Source organism: Schistocerca cancellata, chromosome 5 (assembly GCF_023864275.1).
Source record: "Schistocerca cancellata isolate TAMUIC-IGC-003103 chromosome 5, iqSchCanc2.1, whole genome shotgun sequence".
NCBI lineage: Eukaryota > Metazoa > Arthropoda > Insecta > Orthoptera > Acrididae > Schistocerca > Schistocerca cancellata.
The window spans coordinates 35,448,344-35,460,579 of record NC_064630.1 but is presented as its reverse complement, the minus strand read 5'-3'; the positions used below and the strand labels follow the sequence as shown (position 1 = coordinate 35,460,579).

At 44.9% G+C, this 12,236-nt stretch overlaps 1 protein-coding gene across 1 annotated transcript in view; it reads left to right on the top strand.

Moving 5' to 3' along the window:
- The window catches only part of LOC126188350 (titin homolog), a 1,721,077-nt gene that overhangs the window by 816,474 nt on the left and 892,367 nt on the right, over positions 1-12,236 (top strand). Inside the window, exon 32 of the mRNA XM_049929949.1 lies at positions 4,238-4,459. Coding sequence (XP_049785906.1) covers positions 4,238-4,459 — 222 coding nt within the window. The remainder of the gene's footprint in view (positions 1-4,237; positions 4,460-12,236) is intronic.

Genomic DNA, 12,236 nt, shown 5'->3' with positions numbered 1-12,236 from the left:
GGTTCCAAAGTTCATCTATGGTTGTGTATCACTCTCCATGTTTCATACCTCTTGATGCAGCCTTGCCTAGTACTAATTTTATCTTATTTCAATAGTTTTGTTTATCAATAGAAAATGTTATGTAGGCATGCTATTCTTATTTTGTGCTAAAGGTTTTCCTGTCAACTCCATTGTTATTTATGTACTGTTCAGTTTTTACTATTTTATTGCAAAGATGTTATTCACTGTATGTTTCTACTTCACTCTAGATGTGTTACTTCTCTTCCAATGTTGTCGGCTAACATTTAACTTGTTTGGTGATAATACTCAGTAAATGCCTGAAGATGGCCTTGTAAGCCGAAAACCGGTTAGCAATAAAAATAATATTGTAGAACAAAAGCAAACTGGTGCTTTTCATTTATTATTCATCTATGGTGGTTGGCGGTGGTTCAGAGCGCTGCTCCCATCGTTTGACCATATCCTTCACAGTTTCGATTGGCGTCTGGTGATCTGGCGGGTAGAACAAAAAGCTGACATCCTGTGATACCGAGAAGGGATGCGTTCGTGCAGGAACATGTGGTCGTGCATTGTCTTGCTGAAAAATGGCCTCCATGGTGTTGTGCAGAAAGGGTACGGCCAGGATCGCAGGATGTCATTCAGCTGAGTCACCCTGGTCACAGTGTCCTGGACAGGCACCAGCTGTGATTTCTGGTTGTACGCAGTAGCACCCGACACCATAAGGCCTTGTGAAAATGCACTGACTGTGATGCCGCTTCCACTGTCTGTGGCGATCCAAAATGCAGTCACCATTTTCAAACAAACAGAACCTAGATTTGTCCCAAAACTGTATCTGATGCCATTCCTATGCGCAGTGACGTCCTTCCGTACACCACTGCCGGTTCTGCGCATTCGCAAAAGGTAGGCAGAGAAGCGGACGACGCGAAGTAACCCACGCCGTAGTAGACGGCGACGGACTTTTTTGCCACTCCTTATAGTGTACAAAGTGTTTCACTGTCCCACTGTTGCACCACAGCCGAGTAGGACGCAGATCTCTCCTGCAATGCCATTCGCATGAGGTTTCGATCTTCCAGGGGATTGACTGGACAGTGCAACCTGACTCATCTCGTCGTTTTTGCGGCCTTCTGCGAATCATTCTACGCACACCCGTTGCACTGCCGAAACATTTACTCCCACATGAGCAGCAGTTTCCCGGATGGTTGCATCACATCCTCTCGTGCCAATAATATGCCCTCTTTTAAACTGACTGCTTTGGTATTACGGTTCACGCATACGTCTGCGAGGCATCCTACACGTCTGCTCAAGTCATCCATTACCTTCGGTTTATAGCGACAACGAGAGCCGCAGGCACATTTTACGAGGGTAATCCCAAAAGTAAGGTCTTCTATTTTTTTATAAGTACATAGACCTGTTTATTTTGAAACGTCCCCTTTGAACATTTATACATGACTGTGCTTAAACTGACACACAATATTTTTTAGCGCAACGCAATCTGACTTTCAGAAATCCCTACAAAGGAATGGCCCTAACTACTCACCAAAAATCTTCGTTATTCGAACTACTGCAATACAGCGAGCGCCACTACTGCCAGCTAAATAAAAGATTCAAACTACTGAAGGCACTAACTACTGATAGGGATAGTTAGCAAATGAAAGATTTTAATAGAGAACAAACAATGTATTTACCTTAATATCATCAAAAGTCATAATATATGTAATTTCAAAACTCCGCCAGTTTCTTCCACACATCCACCACTGCTGGCGGCTCACCTCTAACTGCGCAACGCTACGCGCTGTTCACATCCAGCTGCCGCTGCCCAACATTACAATGGCTGACAACAATGCAAACTGGCCACAGACTGCACACAGCACAGCCAGTGATTTTCATACAGAGCGCTACGTAACGTTGCCAATAAGAAAACATAAACAGCCTACTTACATAATGTTCAAAGGGGACGTTTCAATTTCTACAATTGTTTACATCTGTTCACAGCTTGAACATTTAGCTATTTTTCGACATAATCACCATTTCTGTCGATGCATTTTTGTAGATGCTGTGGCAGTTTTTGTACGACCACATCTTACCAGTTCGCCGCCGTGCTGTTCACAAAGTTATGAACCTCTTCTTTCACCTCGTCGCTGGAGCTGAATCGCAAATGTTCTTGTAACCAGTCCAGAAAGTTGTCCTGTTCGGCTGCAAGGCGGTGAAGAAATGCGCGGGAAGCATCAACTCGTTGCCGCATGTGGTCTTCAGTCAGCATGCGTGGCACCCATATTATGCACACCTTCCGGTAGTTCAACGTTTCCGTTAAAATTCTGTGAGCGGTGCTTCGGGAAACCGCAGGACCCAACGTGCAGAGATCACCCAGGGTGATCCTCCGATCTTCACACATGCTTTTCTCAACCTTCAACACTGTCTCCTCAGAAATTGAAGATCTCCCGCTCCTTTGTTCGTCGTGAATTTCGGTCCGACCAGCTGCAAACTATCTACACCACTTACGAACATTTTTGACATCTATACTTAGACGGTATCTGTTCTTTCGGACATGTTCAAAAGGACAGATGCCACAGATGACGATGCAGCTCGTTAGAATGAAATTACAATGAATTGAAAACCCTTAGCTGCTTACAGGCGTTGACATACGTCAACGGGGACAGATGAAAATGTGTGCCCCGACCGGGTCTCGAACCCGGGATCTCCTGCTTACATAGCACACGCTCTATCCATCTGGACCACCGAGGACACAGAGGATAGCTCGACTGCAGGGATTTATCTCTGGCACGCCTCCCGCGAAACCCACATTCTCAACGTATTGTCCCGCACTACATTCGTAGTGCCCCCGCCCATTATACTCATCACTCGCGGCGCGTTGCCGATTCCCGTAAGAGTTGGGCTCACCGGCCACTTGACCATCTTCTTCTTCTGTGCGAATGCACAAACAGTGCCCGAACTTTTACGGGAATCGGCAACGCGCCGCGAGTAATGAGTATAATGGGCGGAGGCACTACGAATGTAGTGCGGTACAATATGTTGAGAATGTGGGTTTCGCGGGAGGCGTGCCAGAGATAAATCCCTGCAACGCACTACCCTCTGTGTCCTCGGTGGCTCAGTTGGATGCCGGCACGGTAGCTCAACGTGTTCGGTCAGAGGGTTAGCTGCCCTCTGTAATAAAAAGACTGAGTTAACCGATCAACGACGAACTTAAAGAAACCAGCATCTTAGGACGTCCGCCCTGAGCAGATTCAACGAACGAAGGCGAACAAAATGAGATTTTTTTTAAAAAAAAGATGGATAGAGCGTCTGCCATGTAAGCAGGAGATGCCGGGTTCGAGTCCCGGTCGGGGCACACATTTTCATCTGTCCCCGTTGACGTATGTCAACGCCTGTAAGCAGCTAAGAGTTTTCATTTCGTTGTAATTTCATTTTTGACATCATTACACGACTCGCCATACACTTCCGTCAGTTGGTCATGGATTTCAATCGGCGCAGTGCCCTTTGCGTTCAAAAGTCGAATAACTACGCGCAATTAGCACTTGGCGGCGATATCGAACGGGAGCTCCATTCCCAACGGCTGCGAAGTCAAGACTGAGCGCCTCAGCGCGGCGTGCGCGTGTTTACACACAGCGCGTGAAGCAGTCTTCATAACAGTGTGACCAACTGCCACACAGAGCTCTGTACTTATAAAAAAATAGGAGACCTTACTTTTGGGATTACCCTCGTATTGATTCTGTATTAGTTATAAGTTTTTCTAATGCTGCACAAAAAAAAGATATCAAATGGATGTAAACAAATAGAGCCCACCTCCACGTGGCGGGACACGGGCAACCGTGTGAGTGGGGACGGGAGCCGGTGTGGTGTTCCTTTGTCACACCGGACCCCGGACCCAGTCACAGCGGCTAAGTGGCAACATACGACCCGCCATCAGAAATTAGACGGTGGGTCATAAAAAATAAGCAGCTAGTGAAAAAAAAAAAATACAGTACCCTCGTATCCGTGGATGGTGCTGCGCTGCGATATCGATGTCGACTATGAACATGCTGGCCGACACTGTTCAAATTCTGCAGAAGATACTAATGTACGGGTCCTGTGAACGTGAACGTCCTCTCTCTAGTTGTTCGAGGGGTTCTGTTGTTTTTTTTTCTGAACACGAGTGTAGATGATGTCTCCCGCTGCAGCCGCGTGCGTGTGAGACTGAGCCAGCGAGTTTGTTGAGTGCAGCTGTGGTCCCGCCGTGTTGCAGCTGGGCGTCTCGCCGATCAACAGCTACGACGCGTTCAACCTGAAGCCCGGCGCCGAGTACAGGTTCCGCGTGACGCCGCGCAACCGCTACGGCTGGGGCGAGTCGGTGGCCACCAGCGCCCCCGTCACCGTGGGCCGGCCGCGGGAGCTGCCAGAGTTCGTCGCCATCCTGCCGGGCCAGCTGAAGGCGCTAGCCGGCTCCGACGTCACGCTGGAGTGCCAGGTGAGTGCCTCGTCCCAGCTTGTAACCTCCCCCTCACTTATCGACCTTAATGACAGTGAAAAATTAAACCGAGTGTACCTCATGGAAATTTGGGAAAAGCAATCGTCACCGAAGTTAATTTGTCGGTAAAGAGGGAGGAAAGGGTTACATCTAAATGAAAGGAAAAATGCTAATGAAACTGGTGGAAATTAATTTTGAAAAGGTGTAAAGTTAATAAAGAAAGTAAATGTGCGGCCGATACGTTAACAATTAACTAGCGGTAATTAGATATTTGAGATTTGGCGGAAATTACGGTCGTCAGTCCTATGGACAATTACTATAGTAACTGAAAAGGGAAGGTTATTACACATATAATTCGCACTAGAAGCGTGGCAACTGAAGGTTGAAACGTGTAGCATGAAAACTGAAAGTTTGTCAGAAGTAATAAATTTCGCTACACTCTGACTTAATTTAGCAAAAGAATTAATAAAGCCAGAAAATTGAAAGTTAATTTACTGACTGAAATTAATAATGAACTTTGTTTCTGAAGCACTACGAAATTCAGTAAAATAAGGTTAGTCTTGGGCTACCTCAACAATCATTTCAAAAGCTACTTGAATCTACGCAATTTAGAAATAAGAGATTTAACTTTGAACTTGAATTAAATGATTCTGAACAATTAACAATAGTAAAATTTAGTACGTACCAAGCTGAGCTGCAGTCACAGGTAAGCTAAAATACGGTAACAAAACTCGCACTCTTAATTCGTGTTTGTGTAATCTAAATATTGTAGCCAGCTATGAATACTTCAACTGAACTTTGAAATTAAAGCAGTGAAATGCTATATTATTATTTTAATGCTGGCGTTTGAATTTCAACGACACTCGAGTTCATTCCGGAAAAGGAAGGGACCCTGCTTGTTAATGCAATTGGGACAATGAGCAACAAAGGTTCATGCTACGTTCCTGTAATTTAGTGAGAAAAATTTAACAGTTTGAAAAGCTGAGGTCTGCCATACAGTTCTAGAAACTTTACTTGCTTCCAATCTTCCTTGTTGGTTGATTGAAGGTTTGAAGCCGTCGATCCAGGAGGTGGCGACAGTCACTCATCGTCGGCCGTCGCTGTTGCAGAAGCTGGATGTTGGCGCGCCTTCTTCTCGACACGGTCACCAGGCGAAACGGGCTCTTGACGTGCGCCAGCTAATGCTTCCCGTCCGCGACACCGTATCAGAAACTATCATAGCAAGTCGAGCGCAATTACATGCTGCCCAACCTCGAAAGCGCGGCAACTCGCGGGAGCGTCACACAACACACCTGCTCTACTCGCTACTCCAGCCAGACTCTCTCTGCTCAGCCCGCGCTCCACACGGCAGAGAACACTACCAAAGATCCTAAACACTCTGGTTCTCCACACGACCTATAGCATAGTTTTTCCTAGGCAAGACCCAGCGTAAAAATACAAATAATATTTACAAAACAACCAATTATACTTCGACATAAATGCATATATATATATATATATATATATATATATATATATATATATATATATATATATATATATACAAACAGTAAAACAATCACAATATATAAAGAAACAGAAATGTCATATCTTGAGGTAACAAAACAAGGAAAAAAATTATAGTACAATAGATGGAAATAGGAGGATATGCATTTCCGGCGTTACAAGCTCACCCTCCGCACTGCTGCCGGTGGTCGAGACTCGCGCGCACAGGCAACACAGCGGAACAAACACTGGTAGCAGTCACGTCTCTAAAACATCTGGGAGTATGCGATCGGAACGATTCGAAGTGGAATGATCATATAAGATTAATTGTTGGTGAGGCGGGTGCCAGGTCGAGATTCATTCGCAGAGTCCTTAGAAAATTTAGTCCATCGACAAAGGAGGTGGCTTACAAAACACTCGTTCGACCTATACTTGAGTATTGCTGATCAGTGTGGGATCCGTACCAGGTCGGATTCACAGAGGATATAGAGAAGATCCAAAGAAGAGGGGCGCGTTTCGTCACAGGGTTATTTGGTAAGCGTGATAGCGTTACGAAGATGTTTAGCAAATTCGAGTGGCAGACTCTGCAAGAGAGGCGCTCTGCATCGCGGTGTAGCTTGCTGTCCAGCTTTCGAGAGGGTGCGCTTCTGGATGAGGTATTGAATACATTGCTTCCCCCTACTTATACCTCCCGAGGAGATCACAAATTTAAAATTAGGCTTTCCGGCAGTCGTTCTTCCCGCGAACCATACGCGACTGGAACAGGAAAGGGAGGTAATGACAGTGGCTCGTAAAGTGCCCTCCGCCACACACCGTTGGGTGGCTTGCGGAGTATAAATGTAGATGCACATGTAGCACCTTCCACGTCGTCCCTGAACATTTCTAGTTTTTTGAAGGCTTCAACCGTTGGACTAGAGTCACAGCCGTGAAATCTATGACAAAAATATTAATCAGTTTGGTAATAGTTTTGCATCAGTTTCGTGTTTTTGTCTTAGACAGACCAAATCTAAATTGAGATTGTTACTTATATGGCTATAAACTTTTTTCGCGCTAGAGCCTTCTGACAAAAACTTTTCAGTTAAGAAGCCACGCCGAATTCGGATAAAATCCCAAGCTTTCCGCCACGGCTATCGTCGTCAGTGGCGAACTCAGGCTGTAGCGCAGTTGTAAGAGTACCGTAGGCTACAGCAGACTACCATAAGTAAACTTAGGGTACAATACATTTGATAGTGGCCTCCGTCAGTTAACATCGTATCTGCAGTGGAAATTTGTGGTAAGCTCCTGTTGTTGTTGTGGTCTTCAGTCCTGAGACTGGTTTGATGCAGCTCTCCATGCTACTCTATCCTGTGCAAGCTTCTTCATCTCCCAGTACCTACTGCAACCTACATCCTTCTGAATCAGCTTAGTGTATTCATCTCTTGGTCTCCCTCTACGATTTTTACCCTCCACGCTGCCCTCCAATACTAAATTGGTGATCCCTTGATGCCTCAGAACATGTCCTACCAACCGATCCGTTCTTCTGGTCAAGTTGTGCCACAACATTAGTTATGTGATCTACCCATCTAATCTTCAGCATTCTTCTGTAGCACCACATTTCGAAAGCTTCTATTCTCTTCTTGTCCAAAATATTTACCGTCCATGTTTCACTTCCATACATGGCTACACTCCATACAAATACTTTCAGAAATGACTTCCTGACACTTAAATCTATACTCGATGTTAACAAATTTCTCTTCTTCAGAAACGCTTTCCTAGTCATTGCCAGTCTACATTTTATATCCTCTCTACTTCGACCATCATCAGTTATTTTGCTCCCCAAAGCTTCTATGGGACCAAATTGCTCAGGTCATCTGTCCCTAGGCTTTCACACTATTTAATCTAACTTAACCTAACTTACGCTAAGGACAAAACACAAACCCATCCCCGAGGGAAGACTGGAATCTTCTACGGGGGGGTAGGAGGGCAGGGGGGGTTTGGAGGGGAGCCACGCTAACCGTGGCAAGGCGCTTCAGACCGAGCGGAGGCTACCACGCACGGCGTACCCGCATTACCTATATGTTCTGTGTGTTGCATAACTATCGGGCTTTACCTTATATCGCTCGCTTTGTTTACATATGTCATGTCTGTTACTAGATTAATCAAGTAAGCAGAAGTAGTGAACCGTCTAGAAACTGAATGTCTTTGTTCTACATAGGTATCCTACTGTCTGTCACATAGAGGTAATGGAAATTTATAGCAAAATTTATTTGTCAATTTTTAATTCAGGTTTTATTGGAAAACTGTTGATTTGGAACGTGAAACAGAGGGACGTTATCGTAAAAATAAAAAACTTACGCATTTGTCATATAACACAATAACACGTATTTCCTCCATCCGCAGCTCGTGGTCGTGCGGTAGCGTTCTCGCTTCTCACGCCCGGGTTCCTGGGTTCGATTCCCGGCGGGGTCAGGGATTTTCTCTGCCTCGTGATGACTTCGTGTTGTGTGATGTCCTTAGGTTAGTTAGGTTTAAGTAATTCTAAGTTGTGGGGGATTGATGACCATAGATGTTAAGTCCCATAGTGCTCAGAGCCATTTTTGAACGTATTTGCTCAGATATATCAAACGTCTATTCCACACTTCGTCGAGCTTATATAAAACATGAAACTTCCTGGCAGATTAAAACTGAGTGCCGGACCGAGACTCGAAATCGCGACCTTTGCCTTCTTCGGGCAAGTGCTCCACTTTTTTCCAGGAGCGCTAGTTCTACAAGGTTCGCAGAAGAGCTTCTGTGAAGTTTGCAAGGTAGGAGACGAGGTACTGGTTGGTTCAAATGGCTCTGAGCACTATGGAACTTAACATCTGAAGTCATCAGTCCCCTAGAACTTAGAACTACTTAAACCTAACTAACCTAAGGACATCACACACATCCATGCCCGAGGCAGGAATCGAACCTGCGACCGAAGCAGTCTCGAGGTACTGGCAGAATTGAAACGAGGGAGGGGGGGAGGGGGGGGAGGGCGGTGTGTTGTGAGTCGTGCTTGGGTAGGTCAGATGATAGAGCACTTGCCCACGAAAGGCAAATGTCCCGAGTTCGAGTCTCGGTCCGGTACCCAGTTTTAATCTGCCAGCAAGTTTCATATCAGCGCACACTACGCTGCAGAGTGAAAATCTCATTTTATATAAAATTTGTTTCTATTATTCGTAAACAACTTTCGCACATATCAAGAATTCTAGGAAACTCTTGCCTTTGTTCATGATGAAGAACGCCCTATTGAGTACAAAATGACAACGATAGCTATAGAGATTTTCTCACGTTTGTGCGTGTAAACTGTACTTGCATCAGAAGTTATTACTTTGATTACACAAACGCGCAGAAGTTAGGAGGTCAACTAATTTTTGTTACTCATAAGCCGGCCGGTGTGGCCGAAAGGTTCTAGGCGCTACAGTCTGGAACCGCGCGGCCGCTACGGTCGCAGGTTCGAATCCTGCCTCGGGCATGGATGTGTGTTTTGCCCTTAGGTTTAAGTAGTTCTAGGTTCTAGGGGACTGATGACCTCATAAGTTAAGTCCCATAGTGCTCACAGCCATTTGTTACTCATGAAATGCAATTTATATTCTAGAACGATATAAAATGCGCAATGGACTAACACTGTGTGACGTGCGGTTCTGTTAGGTGCAAAACAAACAACCAAACAAAAATAAATAAATAAACAGGCGTCTTCGGCTTCCAATTCCTCTCTAACATATTCATTCATGTTTCTTTCCCTACCACTGCTACCAGTACTACCGCTAGCCCTACCATTTACTGCCTCATTTATGTACTCCACCAAATCGACCGAACCGCAGCTTTGGAACAGCGCAGCTCTAGACTGTCGTGAAACCTGCAAGGCTCCCACTTTTATGCCCAGAGGAAGGCGTCTGATTTGCTTTATTAGACATACGTCATGATGACGTCACGGAAATCACGCGAACGGTGGTGGTGCTCTCTTTCCAGCGCCACTTTTAGCGTCACCACTCGCATTCAGGCGGTGAACTGCGAGAAGTCTTCCTCTGTGCTCTTTCACCTTCAGGCGCAAGCTTCCACACATTGCTAAGTGCACACCTGATGTCTATCACAGTTTCTATCGGATAGTCTAATTTCCACTGTTTCTCTAATCAAGTAGTCACAATAGTTCGAAGCGTGGGCATGAATCCTCGAGTGCACGTAACAGCTTTAAAATAATTCAGAGAAGAATGGGTCAAGAAGCAAAACCCTAATTTTTTTCAAACTGGTCTTGGAAAATGCTACCCGCGTAATCTACCACAGAGCGTGCATCAAGATGGCGAACAAACTATCTACAAACGCGGGTCACGCAGGCGATTTCAGCATTTTCTTGACACATTGCAAATAAGATTTTTAAAATTAGCGTTTCAGTCTCGCAAAAGAAAAAGTTACCTACATTTCTCTGAGCAGGATTGTTAACTATGGAAGTAAAGGACTAGTTTGATACTAGATGCAAATTGAAGATACTGGAGTCAAGTCAGTTCTCTAAAAGTTAGTACGTATTGCACTGTGCTCCTTTTCGTTGGAGTGTTACCAAAATTGAAGCTGTCCGCCATCTCGAATGGGGAAATGAACTCCAGTAAGATTAAAGATTGCTGTCCCAGAGATAGCTGCGATGCAGTGTCACTGTAGTTTGATCACATACAGGCAACACAAGCAATTGTTTTGAGATGTCTGATCTCCAATCTCTGATTCTTCTACCAACAAAAATTTCCAATTTCACGTAATGGAGAATTCACGCTAATGAAGCCGAAAACTGAATAAATGAGCGCTGAACAACAAATTGTCGAAATAGTCACAAAAACGTAATAAAATAAGGAAAAAGACGATCTGGCGTAATACTTCCTACACGGATGATATCAAAACGACCCTGACTGAACGGAACTTCACAGTTTCGGGAAACACTTCAACCCCACTCTGAGGAAGTATGAATTTTCTATTATGTGGGGTAATGATATGGGGACGGATCAAGTTTCTATCGGACCATCCAGCTGAATAGCTCAGTCTGATAATAGTTCTAGGATTGTTTAATGGATTCCCTGAACGTTTAAAGGCAATTTCTGGGATGGTACTCAGAGGATACGACAGATTCCCTTAACCCACACTTGAACAATCTGTAGCTGCACCTCGATGGGATACTGAACCGTAATTGTCCTTCCCTCCTTTTCGAGTATCTGGGGATCCAGATATGAAATTTAAGGGCAACCGTACTCCTTAAGAATACAGTGGAAATTTAAGATCAGCATTCTACTTACTCTGAACCTATCGTGCTGAACGCAACAAATAGCCGGCTGCTAAATCTTCTTTTTCTTCCCTCGATGCCTATCCGTTTCACATGCTGGCGATCATCATGGTTATTCTTCTCTTGTTGGTAGCAACGCGGGGTAGTTCTGTTGAAGACATACTGAACCAGCATCTAAGATTGTCAACCCTTGATATAGGTCTTCTTCAGGACTTCTGTTGCTGTTGATTTTCCCATGAAGTATTTTCTGCAGCAAATCGTATCTCTTTGTATAACGCATGATATGTCCTAGATATTGCAACTTTCGGCATTTCGCTGTCTTAATTAATTTAGGTGTTGTGTTCAATCTTCTCGAGACTTCTACGATTGTCACTCTCTGGTCCAAGGTGTTCTCAGGATCCGCCTATAAAGCTACATTTCAAAGGCCTCCAGCTTCATCTCAGTGTTTCTATTTAAGGTCCATATCTCTACTCCGATAGCAGTGTGAAAGTCTGATTTTTGTTCTTAAAGTTAGGTTATGGGTTTTGAAGAAAGCATTCATTTTCTGAAACACGCTTCTTGCTTTCTCGATGCGAATCTTGATTTCTTGCGAGCTATCACAAACGTTAAATCGTTTAACGCAAATGTCAGGATGGTTCCTTTTAAAGGACACAGGAGATTTCCTTCGTCGCCCTTCCGTAATCCGAGCTTGTGCTGCATCGCTAATGACCACGTTGTCGATGGGGCGTTGAAATCTAATCTCCGGCCCGGCTGGCGACAGCCAGTCCCTTCAGAGTGGGTGTTCGACGTCGCCCACATCGCCCAGTTAGAGCGAACAGCTCGCTGATCGATCTCCTGTCCCAGCAGTGCGACCTCTCTGCTCCGGTAATGTCAGTGAGCTGTCCACTGCTGTTACCTTGGGAGAAATGGAGATAGTTACGGTTTAGCAACTTACACCTGTCATTCTGTATTACGGGACAATGATGCACCGGTATAAGGACAAGCATCATAGTGACCAGACGTACGCGAAAATTACGAAAAAGTGTG